Genomic DNA, 14,163 nt, shown 5'->3' with positions numbered 1-14,163 from the left:
GTCTCCTTGTGAGTATATGAAACTCTTTTACGGCTGCCGTGGCAAAGCGAGATTGATCTGCAGAGCTTGACTAAAGCCACCCTTGAAATGCAAATGAAATTCGTGTTTCGTTTCGTTTCAGTTTTCCGAGCAACACACCATTGACAATTCGTTATCGCTATTTATAAACAGTAAAGCCGACCGCAGAGGTGAAGATATTAAAAAAGCAAAATTAACAAATGATATTTATGTCAACTTTGAGAAAGTACGCTCGGTGTGGCATATTAAAGTAACTTGGAAACAAAAGTCAGAATTTTTATTGAAAATGAATAACATCTCTTGTCAAAACAAAACAGCAGTTTTTAATTAGCAACATCCGGGGTAGGCTACTACTTTGAGGAGGAAATAAAGGATTTTGTTTCTTCTTACTGCTATCTCACTTAAATTAAAATCAGCTTAAAGGATCCAACTACAACATGCATGTAGTCGACCGATGACATCTCGCATGATCACTGAAGTTTAGAATGCAGTACCTCTTGCTGCTCTTCGTCAGTCAAGGTAATCAGCTACGGAAAATAAAACAAAAACTATTTTAACGACAAGGCGTACGATTTGAATATAGTAAATGTACACTGTGCACTGCTGCAGTCAGTTTCACTGTCTAACTCAGGAAGAGAATGGACGGCCACGATTTTGAGACGAGGGGGGATTGAGATGAGCCAAGGGTGCGGCTTGTCCAAACCCTCATTTTGCCTCTTTTTGCGCATAATGCCTTTTTCGTTCAACTTTGCGAGGTTAAAAGCTTGTCAGATCCTAAGAGAAAAGGCCGACTTCAAACAGTGTAATGTACGGATGTTGCCGAGTTACGAAAACAAATTCAGTTGTTAAATAAGAATGAATTCAATGTACTTGTCTAGAAATTCATATTCCTGACGCATGCTTCCAACTATGTGTTCTAATAGAAGTGAGAATTTGTACTCTGCGCCTCTCAGTGGCGGCTTGTAAACTCGAAACGAACAGTTTAGCTGTCTTTGCACTTGTCATGCGAGTCAAGGAATATAATAAAAGAAAAAAGATATGTTCCAAGCACATCAATTGCTGTTTACTCACCCAAATTTTGGCAGTTGGCAGCTTTTTTTCTTTTGTCCTGTGAAAAAGCAACTTCTCAGAATCTTGACCTTTGCAACTACTATAATGGCCGCTAAACCAGTTGCCAAATGTTGCAGTTAAAGTGGCTTCGACGAAGGTAGAGCTCAAACTACAGTTAGAATTAACGTCCTTTTGGTTTAAAGGACAATGCGTGACTCAGTGAGGCAATATTCTTTCTAGGATTAATTTTGATAGAAATGAACACTGGGAGAGATAAGGGGTTTGCGAAAGATAAATTTTAATTAAGAAACAACTGTGAGAAGCTGCGACTCATTCTAAATTTGAAAACAAAAGTCAACAGCATCCATAATTGATTGCATCTCGGAAGCAAGCTTGAATGAATGGTAGTTAATTGAAAATAACAAATTTTGAGCATCAGGGTTTTCGCTTTCGTGCAAAATTAGTTGAAATTGCTCCGTCTTATTGAATCTGCTTCATATTAATAAGTCCTTCTTGGATATTAGTAAGTGTTAGGTACAGCTGATAAATATGTACTACTGATATGAAGCCTTGATGTGAAGTTCTGATCTTCTCTTTTAATGACCGCTTTTCAAAAAATTGTGACAATTAAAGCTTCAGTGTTGCCGGAGTGCAACTAACTAATCAGTTCCTTTGGCAAACTGCAATTATTTATTTATGGGTTTTCCTCTATTTTTGTGCTTCTTTCTCTGATATATTGGATTTATTCCTCACTTAATGACGCAGCTGAAAACGTTTTGCGCATGCTTGTCAAAGTCACTAGCTGTCTTCACTACGTAAATCAATAATGGTGAATAAATACAAGTTATTTGTTTTCAATTTGTACTCGCAGAGATTGGAAGCCTTATTAATTGTGGCTCCTCAACTAGGATTTCCAAAATGCAAATAGCTCTGTTTGTGTCCCATGATCAGATGTTTTGTTTTTCAACTTGAAATTTTGACATCTCCCATCATGCAGCGCGACGGTTATGTTACCATCGCCTTGTCCACCTTCTTCCAAGTTAACATCCATAGCGCCACTGTCTTTCACTGCATCGATAATGGTGGGCATGTCTGTCTGTCCTGTTTGTAGTTGATTATCGAGAACATTTGTACCCATCATGCCGCTGATTTCTCCTTGTAAATCAGTTAGTGGGAGAACCAAAGCCAAGCAGCAAGCAAAGGACCACTGTGGGTTTTTCCTCCACTCAATGAGGTAACTATATAGGTGGGTGGAGTACTGAGCTAATAATGGTAAAATGTAAATATTTAATTTAAAGGTTTTTACAAAGTTAAGCACGTAATGTGGGCTAGAAACAATTCCAGCCGAAGGTATTTATTTTTCCAGTGTTTGTTCTTAATTTGGTTTGTTCTTTCCTGTTAGCAATGGACTTAGACCACGTTAGGTTTACCGCTTTGAATTCCTCTGTAGTCCTCAATAATTCCCAACAAGAATTTAAACCCTAAATCTGAACCATAAACTTATGGTCTGCATTAGTTTGCTAATGTTTAAAATTTATTTATTAAGTAATTACCGAAAAAGAACGAGCTGTTCTTACCAATAACTTGGCCGATCACTAAGGTATTTGCTCCAAGTACCAATATCTTGAACAAGACGGCATCTACATACGCGTCACTAGAGGTGGAAATGTTCTCTGCGGGAATTCTACTGACAGCTCCAATTCCCAAGTTGACGACTGTAACGGCAAGGGATGTAGCCATCATTCTGTTCTCGGCCACGTCTTGTATGGGTCTGTTCCAAGAGAAGAGCATTCCATACATCCCGGCCATGACCCATGCCAAGCCAATGTAGGACCTGCTCTCCTGTCCCACAAGAATCAAGCCAGATGTAAGGATTACTTTACGAGACATCTCCACCAGTTCCCAATACCACAAACGAGGTTTATAATTTTCAAAAAGAAACCGTAGTGCGGTAATTGTCTCCATGTTAGAGTCTGAATCCTGTGATGCATCGGTCTCATTTGGGGCTGCAATCATTCTTCGTTGTCTCCAGAGGGCGAGGAATGAAGCGGCAGGGAGGGCAATGACGTAGGCAACAGAAATGTACGCCGCAATAAGCAACTGGTTGTATCTTGTCATTGCGCACTGTACGCGGTAATCAGCTTTCAAGTAACTGAGGCACGCCTCTTCTTCGTCATCTCGACATATTTTGCGGCATGTTAGTGGCAGAACATTAGCTGTCTTTGAACATGTGCTCAGGTAAGTTACGTAAAGAAAGAAAAACAAATTCTTGTAAATAAGTTCCTTGGTCTGGGACAATTTTCTTAACCTTTCTTCTTCCTCTAAGCGTGAATTTCGTAAGAAGACTTTGAAAACTCCGTAAGCGACTCCCGAAATACCAATAAGGGCGGCATTAACTGCCATGGTCGTAAATAGGTTTCCAAAGGCATCCACGTGCAATCCTGGATTAAGGCAGTCAATAGGTGCCACTTGAAGAACATTCATCTGAAGAATTTCTGAGTACTTGCCGATGACTTGCAGAGAATCTGGCCATTTTATGTACGAGAACGTTTCCAGTAATCCATAAGTGACTTGATAAAAGCCAATCACGATCTTCAGTTTGGAAAAGAACGTGTCAATAAGAGAGCGTCCTTCGGTCTTTGTAACCTTTTTCTTGCTTGTCCACACTATAACTGCCACGATTATCAAAAAACTGGAAGCAATAAGTGACAATTGTCCCACCATCCACTTCTTAGACGGACATTCTTTGCACGTTTGCAATTGCTTATAGTGTCCAGAGCTGCAAACTCCACAGAGTGGGCCTTCATACCCTTTGTCACAAGGAGAATCCAAACCACCTTTGCAAGACCCTTCTATTGGGCACTTATAAGACGTTGGTATGGGAAAAGGGTACTGTATGCTAAAATCGTCTAATGCTGGTGAAGATGCCAACAGATTTTTAATAAAATATTTGTAACGATCTTTGTATGTCTCGTTCCGCCATTCCCACCAATAACCAGATTTCAAAAAGGCATAATCATCTTTACATCCAAGTCCTCCTTGTCCACATTTGTGGCATTTTTCAAACATATGGGTTCGATAAAATCCTTTCAAGCATTTACAAGCACGGAACCCAGCAAAGAAGTCGGTTTCAGTTCCTAGAAAATGTAAAAAGCCACATTATATCATTATTACTCAACTTACATTAACAAATTTAAGCTTTTTACGAGACTCTCATATAACGGTAGACTGCGACAAGAGATGTTTCCCCATTTCCCTGCCTGGTTAGAATTGCCGGCGATTACCCAATCGTACTTGATATTGTGTTTCTAGCTTCTTCGTACCTCCGAACAAGATCTGTTACTTATTCGTAGTTTTGAATTTTTTCTACTACGTAAATAGAGAAAATAACATATTCACTTCCAAAGCTGGATTTTAAAAATTACTGAGCTCGATTGTAGTGACCCATACAAAACATGATCGATTGGTCAGGAATTGAATAGTTTCTTCAGTTTAGGTCCAAATTTGAGCGAATCTCTATCGCTCGAGTACCCAAAGAAATGTGACTTTCGACGCAGTTAGTTATGTTTATGTGTAGAAATCTCGGTTTAATATCTGGTAATGTATTACAATAAAAGGATAACATGTCTGAAGAATGGAACCATTAATAGAGGCGTGTTTGATGTTTACCTTCAGGACAAGATTTGCAATCTTGCTTTTGCGTTCCAGGTGCTTGATCAAATGACACGAATGATCCCGTCGGACATCTTTTGCAGCTTTCAGCCACGTACCCGACAGCATCAGAGTAAAATCCTCCTACGGAAACAAAGCGTATTTAGGTTTATTGTACAAATTTCGAAGTTTATCTGGAATAGTGTTTTTTGATTAACCTATTCATCTTTGTACACTAGTCTAGCTGATAGGGTATTCCAAAAATATGTTATATGTAATATATCAAACACGAAAGCCAGTGCTTGACCACATTTCCAAACACCGAGAAGAGAGTTGAAAATATGACGCGTAGGGGAGTATATTTTAAGGAACTTCGAGGTGTTTGGAAATGTGGTCAAACACTGACTTGAGTGTGTGATATATCTTCACAATAAAAACTAAAACTAAGGAGAGAACGGAGAATTAAAATCATAAAAATCTATGCTAATTAAGATCAGATATCCAAACACCGTCACGGTCATGATTTCCCTTGTTTAAACTTGATAAAGTATTAATGAGTTTTTGAAATTGCTGTCAGGTTGACTTTAAATAAACTTTGTTGGAAATGTAGTAAAAAAACAAAAACAAGAAAAGAAGAAAGAGAGGATAATAATTCCCAAAAGGGAAAGCGCGCACGGGACGCGAATACCCACGCGAAGCGCTTCCCAGAATAAACAGAAGCCACAGTAGTGGAAAAATCTTTGTTGTTCCTCACTTGTCAGCAATTAATTCCTTCGCATTTTAGAACATTCTCTAAGGCATAACTGTCCGAAAACTCATACTTAATTAAGGTAATGCGATAAAGTGCTTTGACTAAGTTAGGCTGGGAACATACATGCTTCTCTGTTCAGTCGTACTATCCCCATAGACTCTTAGCTCGAGCCAAATAAGGACATTGGCTGCCATATTGGCATACATGTAATAAAATACTGCATATTGAATGAACAGTGCCATACATGTACCTGCTGGGCATTTTGTACACCCTTGTGTTCCTTTAGAGGATGAGTTTGAAAATGTCCCCACTGGACATGGAAGAAATTTATCTAACGATGGGTCATTTTCAGGCATTTGTCGGAATCCCGAGGCCAAGAGAGCAGCAATAAAGGCTCTGCTACTTGACATATCAGGATCAGTGACGTTGACAGATTCTGCCTTAGAATCCAGAGGGTTCCTTGAATAAAATAATTCTCTGTGTTAGAGAGACTCAACATAACACTCTTCAACCACGGAGATATGAAATTTATACAGTTCTAACGATGAATACCAACTGAACTGATTGGCTTATAGAGAATTTATATTTATTTCAACATTTTTTCATATATTTATAATGCACAATTAGATTTCCGAGGTATCCTTCAGCTACTTGAATTCGTGTAATTTTAACCTGTATTTAGATTTTTAGGTAATCTGTCAGAGTATGGGATCTTCTTCTCTTTTACTGACCATCCTTACAGCATTTCTGTATTGTTGGTTGCCATTGAAGTGCAATAAATAGATCAATAAATAAATCAATTCAAAGAACAGCTAATTTTCCGTGTTGACAGACACTGGTGGGATCAAACCCTTGATTTGCGCAGTTGGAGGAGCAAAATTCTAATGGTACATCACTCATTATACTCGATATCTCTTTTAGAAATGTTTGATGTCCAGGAAAAATATTGACGATCGTATGGAAATCATCGAATCAGACGATGAACATCCTTCGTTTTCGGTGTACTTAATGGCAATAATAGATTTGCTGAGAATGTGTCTCAGAATCACCGTTTGATTCCGAACCCACATAATGCGTAAATCTACATTGTCAATTTACTAACAGGTATATCGAGCAGCGTTGCGTGTCACCAGAGAAATACTTCAAAGTTCCAATTGTTCTATTCTTTATAATGCTGTGAAAAAAGGACAAATCAGAATTAGCAATAGGCCACGTTCGATATATTATAATTCTAACATGGCTCCGAGCCTTTTCAGGTCAAAATTGCAAATTTGTTTTATCCTTCGTCCCTCAATTTCCAAAAGATACTTGGACATAAAGAAAGCACCACCAAATGAAGAAGTTTGTCCTGAAAACCTCAGAGCCATGTAAGAATATTGATATATCGTGCGTGGTCTTTTCATCAAATATACCCCTAATCGAAAGGTATTAATTAGCATTAATTTTCCAGATAATAAATAACACTTCGTTAATTGAAATGCAAACGAGCCTAGCTCAGTAGACCACGTGGGTATTTGCACGTGACGAATGAGACAGAAGAAAATTTACAAAACGTCCTCAGGGTCGTCCCATGGCTTAAATGTCCGGCTTCATTTCTTGGATGTCAATGTGTGTTTTCCAAGGGAACCAAAAAAACTTGGACAAATGCAGGACGAGATGTCCTACACTATGGAGACTCGGAACATAAATCGGCAAGGTACGGTTCCATTGATTAATTTTACCGAAACCCGTTTCGGCTGGTCGCTAACAAATAATTATATACATGTATTCCTTTTATTTACACTAAAAACACCGACCGTGTTTGTCATGTTAAGGCCTATTCTGTATTGCCGTATGTAATAATCTTTACAGAGCATTTTCACGCACGTGGCCGGCAGCCATGCTTGTTTACATAAGAAAAGAGGATTGGTTTAGGACGTCAACATGGCCGCGCGCCGTGACGTCATGTGAAAGCATGCTATTGGTGTATAAAGACTGAAGGGACTGGGGTGATGCTCTAAGGCGAGGGAAAGATGAAAAGGAAAACGAACAAAGGAATATGACCAGGGTTATATAATACAATAGGCGATTTGGATGCTGACGTCCTTTGACTACAACCACCAGTATCCTTCACTTTTTTCTATTTTGTTGTGCTAATCGGGGCATTGTTACTTAAATCCCACTGGGACTTCAATTTCAAATAATAAAGAAAAAATGAAAGGAATCCTTGAAGTTGTAGTCAAATGATGATATGGTACAAATCTGCCATTGTCTAATGCCTTGCATTGTTCAAATTAATACCACCCAGTCTCTTTTGACAGTTAGTTACTAGCAGTGGTAATAGACCAATTTCGATATATTAAAATTCAGCCTAAACCAATAGACCTCAGTTCGAGGCTCTGGGGAATAACAACAGAGTTTGTGGGTTTTATTCCCCAGAGCCTCGTGCTGAGGTCTATTGTGTTAGGTTGAATTTTAATATATCGAAATTGGTCTATTGTACATCGATATTACCCTGAAAAGAGTGAAGAAAACCTGCAACCAAGGGTAAAAGTCAAGCCAGAAGCTATGTCTCTTTACTGAAAGATATTTGTATGAATACAATTAGGATACGTTACATGCGGGAATCTAGACCACGGAGACCAACGAAAACTTCAATCTTCAATATCTTCAACTTCGTCCTTAGTAAATATCTGTGATAAAAAATATATCGCTCAGAAACTTAAAATCTCAAGACATGATGTTTAATCACGTGTACTAAAATTTCGTTTTTGGCAATTCATGTATCATACATTGAAAATGTAAGCCTTGTATTTAGGGTTTGTTGTGATGATAGTTTCAAAACAAATTATACATTCACCATATGGTTTATTTTCACTGTTAAAAAGTGTATACGTGATCTGAGATCAAACAAATGCAAACCCAAGACCTGCTCCGCTAACCTAGTTAAAACTTAATCTACGCAAAGCTTGGAGTTCTTAGTTAACTGACAGCCTAACAAAGTGGCTTTGATATCCTGAGTTCCGAAGACTGATCGAAAGCTGCGTGGCAAACAAAACCACATACGTTAAGATATAGCCTTAGTATTCCAAGCGGTGACTTACATCCTTAGGAAAAACTTCCGCCAGTCGTTTGTACTACTAAGTGTGAACGCTTCTGGTTCAATTGTCTTTATGGGATTATCTGACAACATTCTTGAAGAAAAGGAGAGAAAAAATACTTCCCACAACATATGACTCTCCGGCTATTAATAGGTCAAGGCACCTGACAATAGGTTCCAGCGACTTTCCATCACTTATTCTTTGATAGATCAACACTACCACTCTTAATTATATGATTCTACAATAATAGTATCACATGAATACCCAATCATTGTTAAACAAGTTGTGCTCATCCATTTTATATAATAGGTTACCATGATGGTGACAGTATAATCTCTTAAAAACACCCTCAAGTGCTTATAACCCAAGAACATGCAAGCCCGGTGACCCCTATTTTTTATTATCGAACTACTATCATACGCATAAGATGCAACCTATTGCAAAGTTTTAAAACTTTTGTGGAGGGGCTCAGATCCACCTCATATATATATTTTTTAATTTTTAGACAAAAAAATATGATTGGCTTCCTTATTCCCACCCCCCCCCCCCCCTGCCCTCGCCTCTTAAAAGCGTTTGCTCTCTGTAGCCAATATACTCACATTATCTCAGGATACTTGAGATTAAAGAAAGCTCGATATGGAACAGTCTCCAATTTGTTGGCGCTTAAAAATCTAAAAATTACAAAAAAAGCTGTGAGCTTTGTTACTTAAGAGAGGTTTCCAGGGATAGTGGGGGGTGAGGGTGGGGAGTTTAAAAGTTTATACGATGTACGATATCGACATAGTGATATGGATAAAGTTTTCTCACTTATTCCATCCCTGTATTATATTACCACTTATTATTTACCCGACATTCTTATCGTATTGCCTTTACTTTATCAACCTCTTTTAATCTGACGACGTTTCTCTATATTCATCATTGTTACTATTCCATATTCGTTATAAATAGATTGGTTGATTAAGAAAACCTAAAATGGGAAATTTTAAGTTAAGTAAAAAATCACGTTGTTAATATACACGTACATGTATTGAAGTCCGATAGACTTGGCAAAAGTCTCGTTGGATATGAATTTTATTGCATTGTTCTGCAAAGATCTAGCAGAAAAGAAAACGACATTTCGTTATTCCTTTGTTTTGCTCTGGTTGATGCCTTGCCCCAACATCGGAGACAGAAAATGGACATTGACCTTTTGTCATAATTGTTAACAAACACGTTTTAGAGGTTTACCTGGTGCTCTTCAAATTGGGAAGAAATGGCTTTCAGTAAATGTCTACTTTATTACGTGACCCCTCTATTCTTTGCTTCACTTTAATCTCTTTCAATCAGATCCCACGACTTGTCCATGCCCAGTCTCTGCTCAATCAAACCTCGCGTGAATAACAACTGAGAATGAGTCATAAATAGCAGGGATTAATGTATAAGCACAGAGCATAAGGTATCTTAACTTACAGCAACGCAAACGCATTTCCATTGCAACAGAACAAGTCTTTTGGCAAGTATCGTATTTTGTTGTAAGACAGATCTCTATAAAGAAAAAATCTGGAATGAGTACAGGTCTTCATTGAGAGCTTGTTATTGCTATTAAAGCATTGTAAAAGTTGCGAAGTTTTGAAAATTTACGGTGGCTCTGAACCCTTTGTACCGAATTTTTTAAAACTTTGCTAAAAGTTGCTTCTTATCATGTTTATTGATATTTGTTCATATAAAAAATTTCAAGGTGCCGTTTTTGAATTTTAAAGTCTCTAAAGCTGTAATTAAGGGTGTTTTGGCAGGTCACACTGTTGTTATGGTAATCTATTGTGCCACAAAATGATAACAACGTGTTCACCAATGATTGGGCAGTTTTTTGATATCATGATTGTAGCGTCAAGTGATAAAGAGTGGTTATAATGACCCATCAAAATTTAACTGCTGGGAAGCGTTTAGAGCCACCTTTATTTGTGTGTTGCCGGGTTTTCTTATTAGTAGCAAAACAATTTTTTAAACGTACAAATGGCTTAAGCTTGATAATCTGGAAAAAACATCCTCGGTCAGATTTTCAATATTATTTGAGGACAAGTACCTGCAGAGGTAAAAAATAAGATTGTAAACTATCTATCCACAATTTTCCCCCTATGTTGAAGTTAAATTTCTAAATCATTTGAACCGTACCGGCTCGTGAAGTTTAGGGTGACGTAGCAGCTCTCGTAAGGTCTCACATGAATGGCTTACTACCCTTTGAGAGAACAACAGAAAAAAAAACAACAGAAACAATGCCCCTAGCCCTAAAACAATGACAGCTGCTAACAATTAAGAGAATTACAAGCTTATGAGAGCTGCTACATTTCTGGAAGTTTCAGGACGGAGCCGATCATCGAGGGTTGCAAGAAAGAAATCTTAACTGATGATCGTCGGCCAGACATGTCACTTAAAACGAGTACACTTGGTAGAAGGACCTCTATTTTAGTCACTTACAGAAATTCCAGGTCACCCATACAACAAAACAAGTTCCTTGGCAAATCTTCAATTTTGTTAGAAGAAAGGTCTCTGCGAGTCAAAAATCGCATTAAATTGCACCACTTTCCAAGACATGCACCGCCATTGTCCAAACTCTGTTAAAATATCAATCATTACCCACACCACCACCACTGCTATCGCCATCGTGCGCCATTTGAGACTTTTTCACTTGTAATCTTTCTTTCTTTTTTTTTAAATCTGTACATTTTGTACATTTTGTGACGTCGTTTACTCAGCATCAAATCCAATATATAACCAATGCAGATTATCCATTATGACAGATTTTTCAAGTTTTTACGCCGTTATCACGACATAATTTGCTGCGATTTACAAATCACGCGACCTCTGACCAAAAAATTCTTGATTTACTATTAATCATTCAATTAAGATTCATTTCCAAGCAGTTGCCAAAAAATATCAAATAACGTCACAAAGTATGATAGCATCTTCCTTTAAAAATATCAAATATTACAGACCGCAATTTTTGAAATTTTTATTACTTTTATTTGTAGTTTTAGTTTTTATTATCATTTTAATGTTTCAGAATTGGCTTGATGTCCCCTGGATGCTGCCGACGAAATAATATTTACATTTAGATTTAGACTGATTATGTTTAACATACAGGTAACTTAGCCGATTTGTCTTTTTGAATAACTTTGCGGGAAGGCGTTGAATATCGTTTGAATATAGATACCTGCAAAAAATCGCAAACTTTTATCAAGATTACATTTGACAGAATACACCTTCTCAAACTCATTAATAATTCATCACGTTAAGACAAAGAAAACCACAACCGTGAACGAGGTTTGGATACCCGGTCTTAATTAGCATAGATTTTGACTATTTTCGTTCTCCGTTTACTCCCTAGGTTTTGTTTCGATTGAGAAGATATATCAAACAACCTAGACAGTGTTTCATCGGCTATCCAAACATCTCGAATTTTTAACTTTCTTCTCGGTGTTTGGATATCCCGATGAAACACTGTCTCTCGTGTTTGATATATTACATCAAAGGCAACTGAGGCACCTTTGGCGGGTTTGGTCAGCATTCATTTTCGCCGGTTGGTTACGTGGCACGTCTACTACAGTGACCTTCTTGCTGTACAAACAATATTCTTTTATTGTTGTTGGATCTCCAAACTAAGCTGGATAGATATTTTTAGCGAAATACACTTTTCTTAAGAGGGACATTTAAACATTTCATACGAAACACACACAAAAAAAGGCATGACTACATTGCACGCTTTTTCTGGCTTTTAAAAACGAATTGACATTAAAAAAATCCGGCAAAAAATTGTCATCCTTTAATTTTTGGGAAACACTTAAGAAAGTACAGGTAAGGCCGTGCTTCTTGACTCGATGGAGGCTAAGACCTGGCATGAACTGCTGACGCAATGACGGCGCCAGCAAGGAGAGTTCACCTTTTGATAATCGAAACAGAAACTGAAGTGATTTCCCTGTTTCTAACGAGATGTAGAAACACTCATGAAAGTCTGAGAAAACTTAGAAACGTTATGGAAACGATGTAGGCCAGTGTTTCCGCAGCATTTCTCGTTCTCCCAAACTTTCAAATTGCCTCCTCCGTAAAAACTAAAATCCTACATTAAGAGGTTGAGTATCGTGTTTCCGTAACTCGATAGAAAAACGGAAAACGTTTTTTTTTAATTTGTTAATATAAATTTCATTCTTCAAAATTTCAATTTTGATGTGCACGTTTTGGAGGATTTTTAGAGTTTTGTTTTAAGATTGATTTCGAAACGCTTCAAAATAATTTCGTCTAATAACTTACAGATTTGTTAAAACTCGAAGTTTGGAAAATACATTCGGGGCCAAGGCTTGTATGTTATTCGTGTTCAGGGTTCTGCAAAAGCATAGAAAAGAAATGTCTTGTATGACACTCAACGTTCAGTTTTATAGTTTTGTAAATATGTTGCTACCTGGTGTTACACACATCAGTAACACGTGATCACAGACAGATACAGACCAACACAAACCAGTAGCACGTGATCACAGACAAACGTAAAAGCTTGACTATGTTGGTGTAATCAATTTTCATAGCATGGGGCAAAGAAAACCGTCTGTGTCTCGACGGAAGTCGAACTTTCTGCGCAGCTGTTTACCTTAATCTTAACCTTGGATAAGAAATTTCATAAGTTATCACTTACTCCTTGGTAGCATCACATGGCCATATAAAAAGTGCATGACTATTTACTCACAGCCATTTTAGATATTCGAGGTGATCAAAGACTTTTTTCGGTAAATGTGTTATGGCATTTTCGGACAAATCCCTTAAGAAAATTCAAGAAAAAAAGAACAGTTTTTGAATAAAGCCTCACTAAGATCAAACACAAATAAACGCCCACACAATTTTCTTGCGGTGTGTAGGGGCGAAACATCTAATTACAGTTCTTCCATATATTTCGGGATGATAAATACTTCGTCAGGTTTAAATGCAAAGCCATTAGCAGACAAATACCTACAAATGAAAATTAGAAAATAAATATGGTATCAATGATGGCACCAACTATAAGTCAAAATGGCAAAAGCGCGTAAAGTTACATATTCGATCAGGTGGTTTTTTGGTCGTTACATAACGCGAAATAAAACTTACTATTTCCTTACAGCACTTTGTCAGAATTTTCCTGCAGTTTGCAGCACTCCGTCCGCAATCCTGGGTTGAGAGAGCCTGAGGTTCTTTGAGAATTCAAATGCCTTGTCCACGCTTGGACAAGACACTAACAAACCCAAACGTGATGGGGATGCTTTTAATAAGCGACCACATCCATCAAGTGTACCATTTTCAAAATGAAATAGGTTTTACTTACAGAACCTCCAGATTTGTTAACGCGGAAAATATTCTGCCAGGTGCCGCAATAGAGTTGGAATACAAATAACTGTAAAACGGTGCCGTCCATAAAAAAACATGAAATAGTCAAAACAGAGATGAAGATCAGTTCAAACCTCAGAATGAATGTTGCTCGAACCGAACCGAAGTCAATTTAAAGCCATTACTTCCGAGTGGAAACACCCAGTTTATAACAAACTCCACGGTAACACGAAAGAAACTTTTCAGACCTGTCAAAGTCACAGCAGAATGTCTGGATAAGGTCCCTAATGT

At 37.7% G+C, this 14,163-nt stretch overlaps 1 protein-coding gene and 1 long non-coding RNA gene across 2 annotated transcripts; both read right to left on the bottom strand.

Annotated features, from left to right (window-relative positions):
• Positions 1 to 1,644: 1,644 nt before the first annotated feature.
• On the bottom strand, positions 1,645 to 9,602 carry LOC110048007 (uncharacterized). The gene is made up of 9 exons (XM_020753764.2): positions 9,573 to 9,602; positions 9,150 to 9,221; positions 8,554 to 8,643; positions 8,068 to 8,142; positions 6,573 to 6,644; positions 5,721 to 5,929; positions 4,738 to 4,863; positions 2,646 to 4,205; positions 1,645 to 2,331 (listed from the first exon to the last, which is right to left on the bottom strand). The coding sequence occupies exons 3-9, from the start codon at positions 8,640 to 8,642 to the stop codon at positions 1,973 to 1,975; spliced, it is 2,490 nt and encodes an 829-aa protein (XP_020609423.2). The 5' UTR covers position 8,643; positions 9,150 to 9,221; positions 9,573 to 9,602; the 3' UTR covers positions 1,645 to 1,972.
• Positions 9,603 to 11,536: 1,934 nt separating this feature from the next.
• On the bottom strand, positions 11,537 to 13,523 carry LOC149107501 (uncharacterized). Its single transcript, XR_016209503.1, has 3 exons — positions 13,262 to 13,523; positions 12,835 to 12,906; positions 11,537 to 11,740 (listed from the first exon to the last, which is right to left on the bottom strand). It is a non-coding gene; the product is annotated as an uncharacterized LOC149107501 (long non-coding RNA).
• Between the last annotated feature and the right edge of the window lie 640 nt (positions 13,524 to 14,163).

Source organism: Orbicella faveolata, unplaced genomic scaffold (genome assembly GCF_042242905.1).
Source record: "Orbicella faveolata isolate gen_17 unplaced genomic scaffold, um_ofav_v1 contig_27, whole genome shotgun sequence".
NCBI lineage: Eukaryota > Metazoa > Cnidaria > Anthozoa > Scleractinia > Merulinidae > Orbicella > Orbicella faveolata.
The sequence above is the reverse complement of the archived record's forward strand: the minus strand, read 5'-3'. Positions and strand labels throughout refer to the sequence as shown.

Coding starts and splice junctions, on each gene's coding strand:
- LOC110048007 (XM_020753764.2), bottom strand. CDS start 8,642: ATGTTGTCAGATAATCCCATAAAGACAATTGAACCAGAAGCGTTCACA. Junction 5,930..6,572: donor CAACGCTGCTCGATATACCT/GTTAGTAAATTG, acceptor ATTTTATTCAAG/GAACCCTCTGGATTCTAAGG. Junction 4,864..5,720: donor GTGTACAAAATGCCCAGCAG/GTACATGTATGG, acceptor TTGTTTCCGTAG/GAGGATTTTACTCTGATGCT.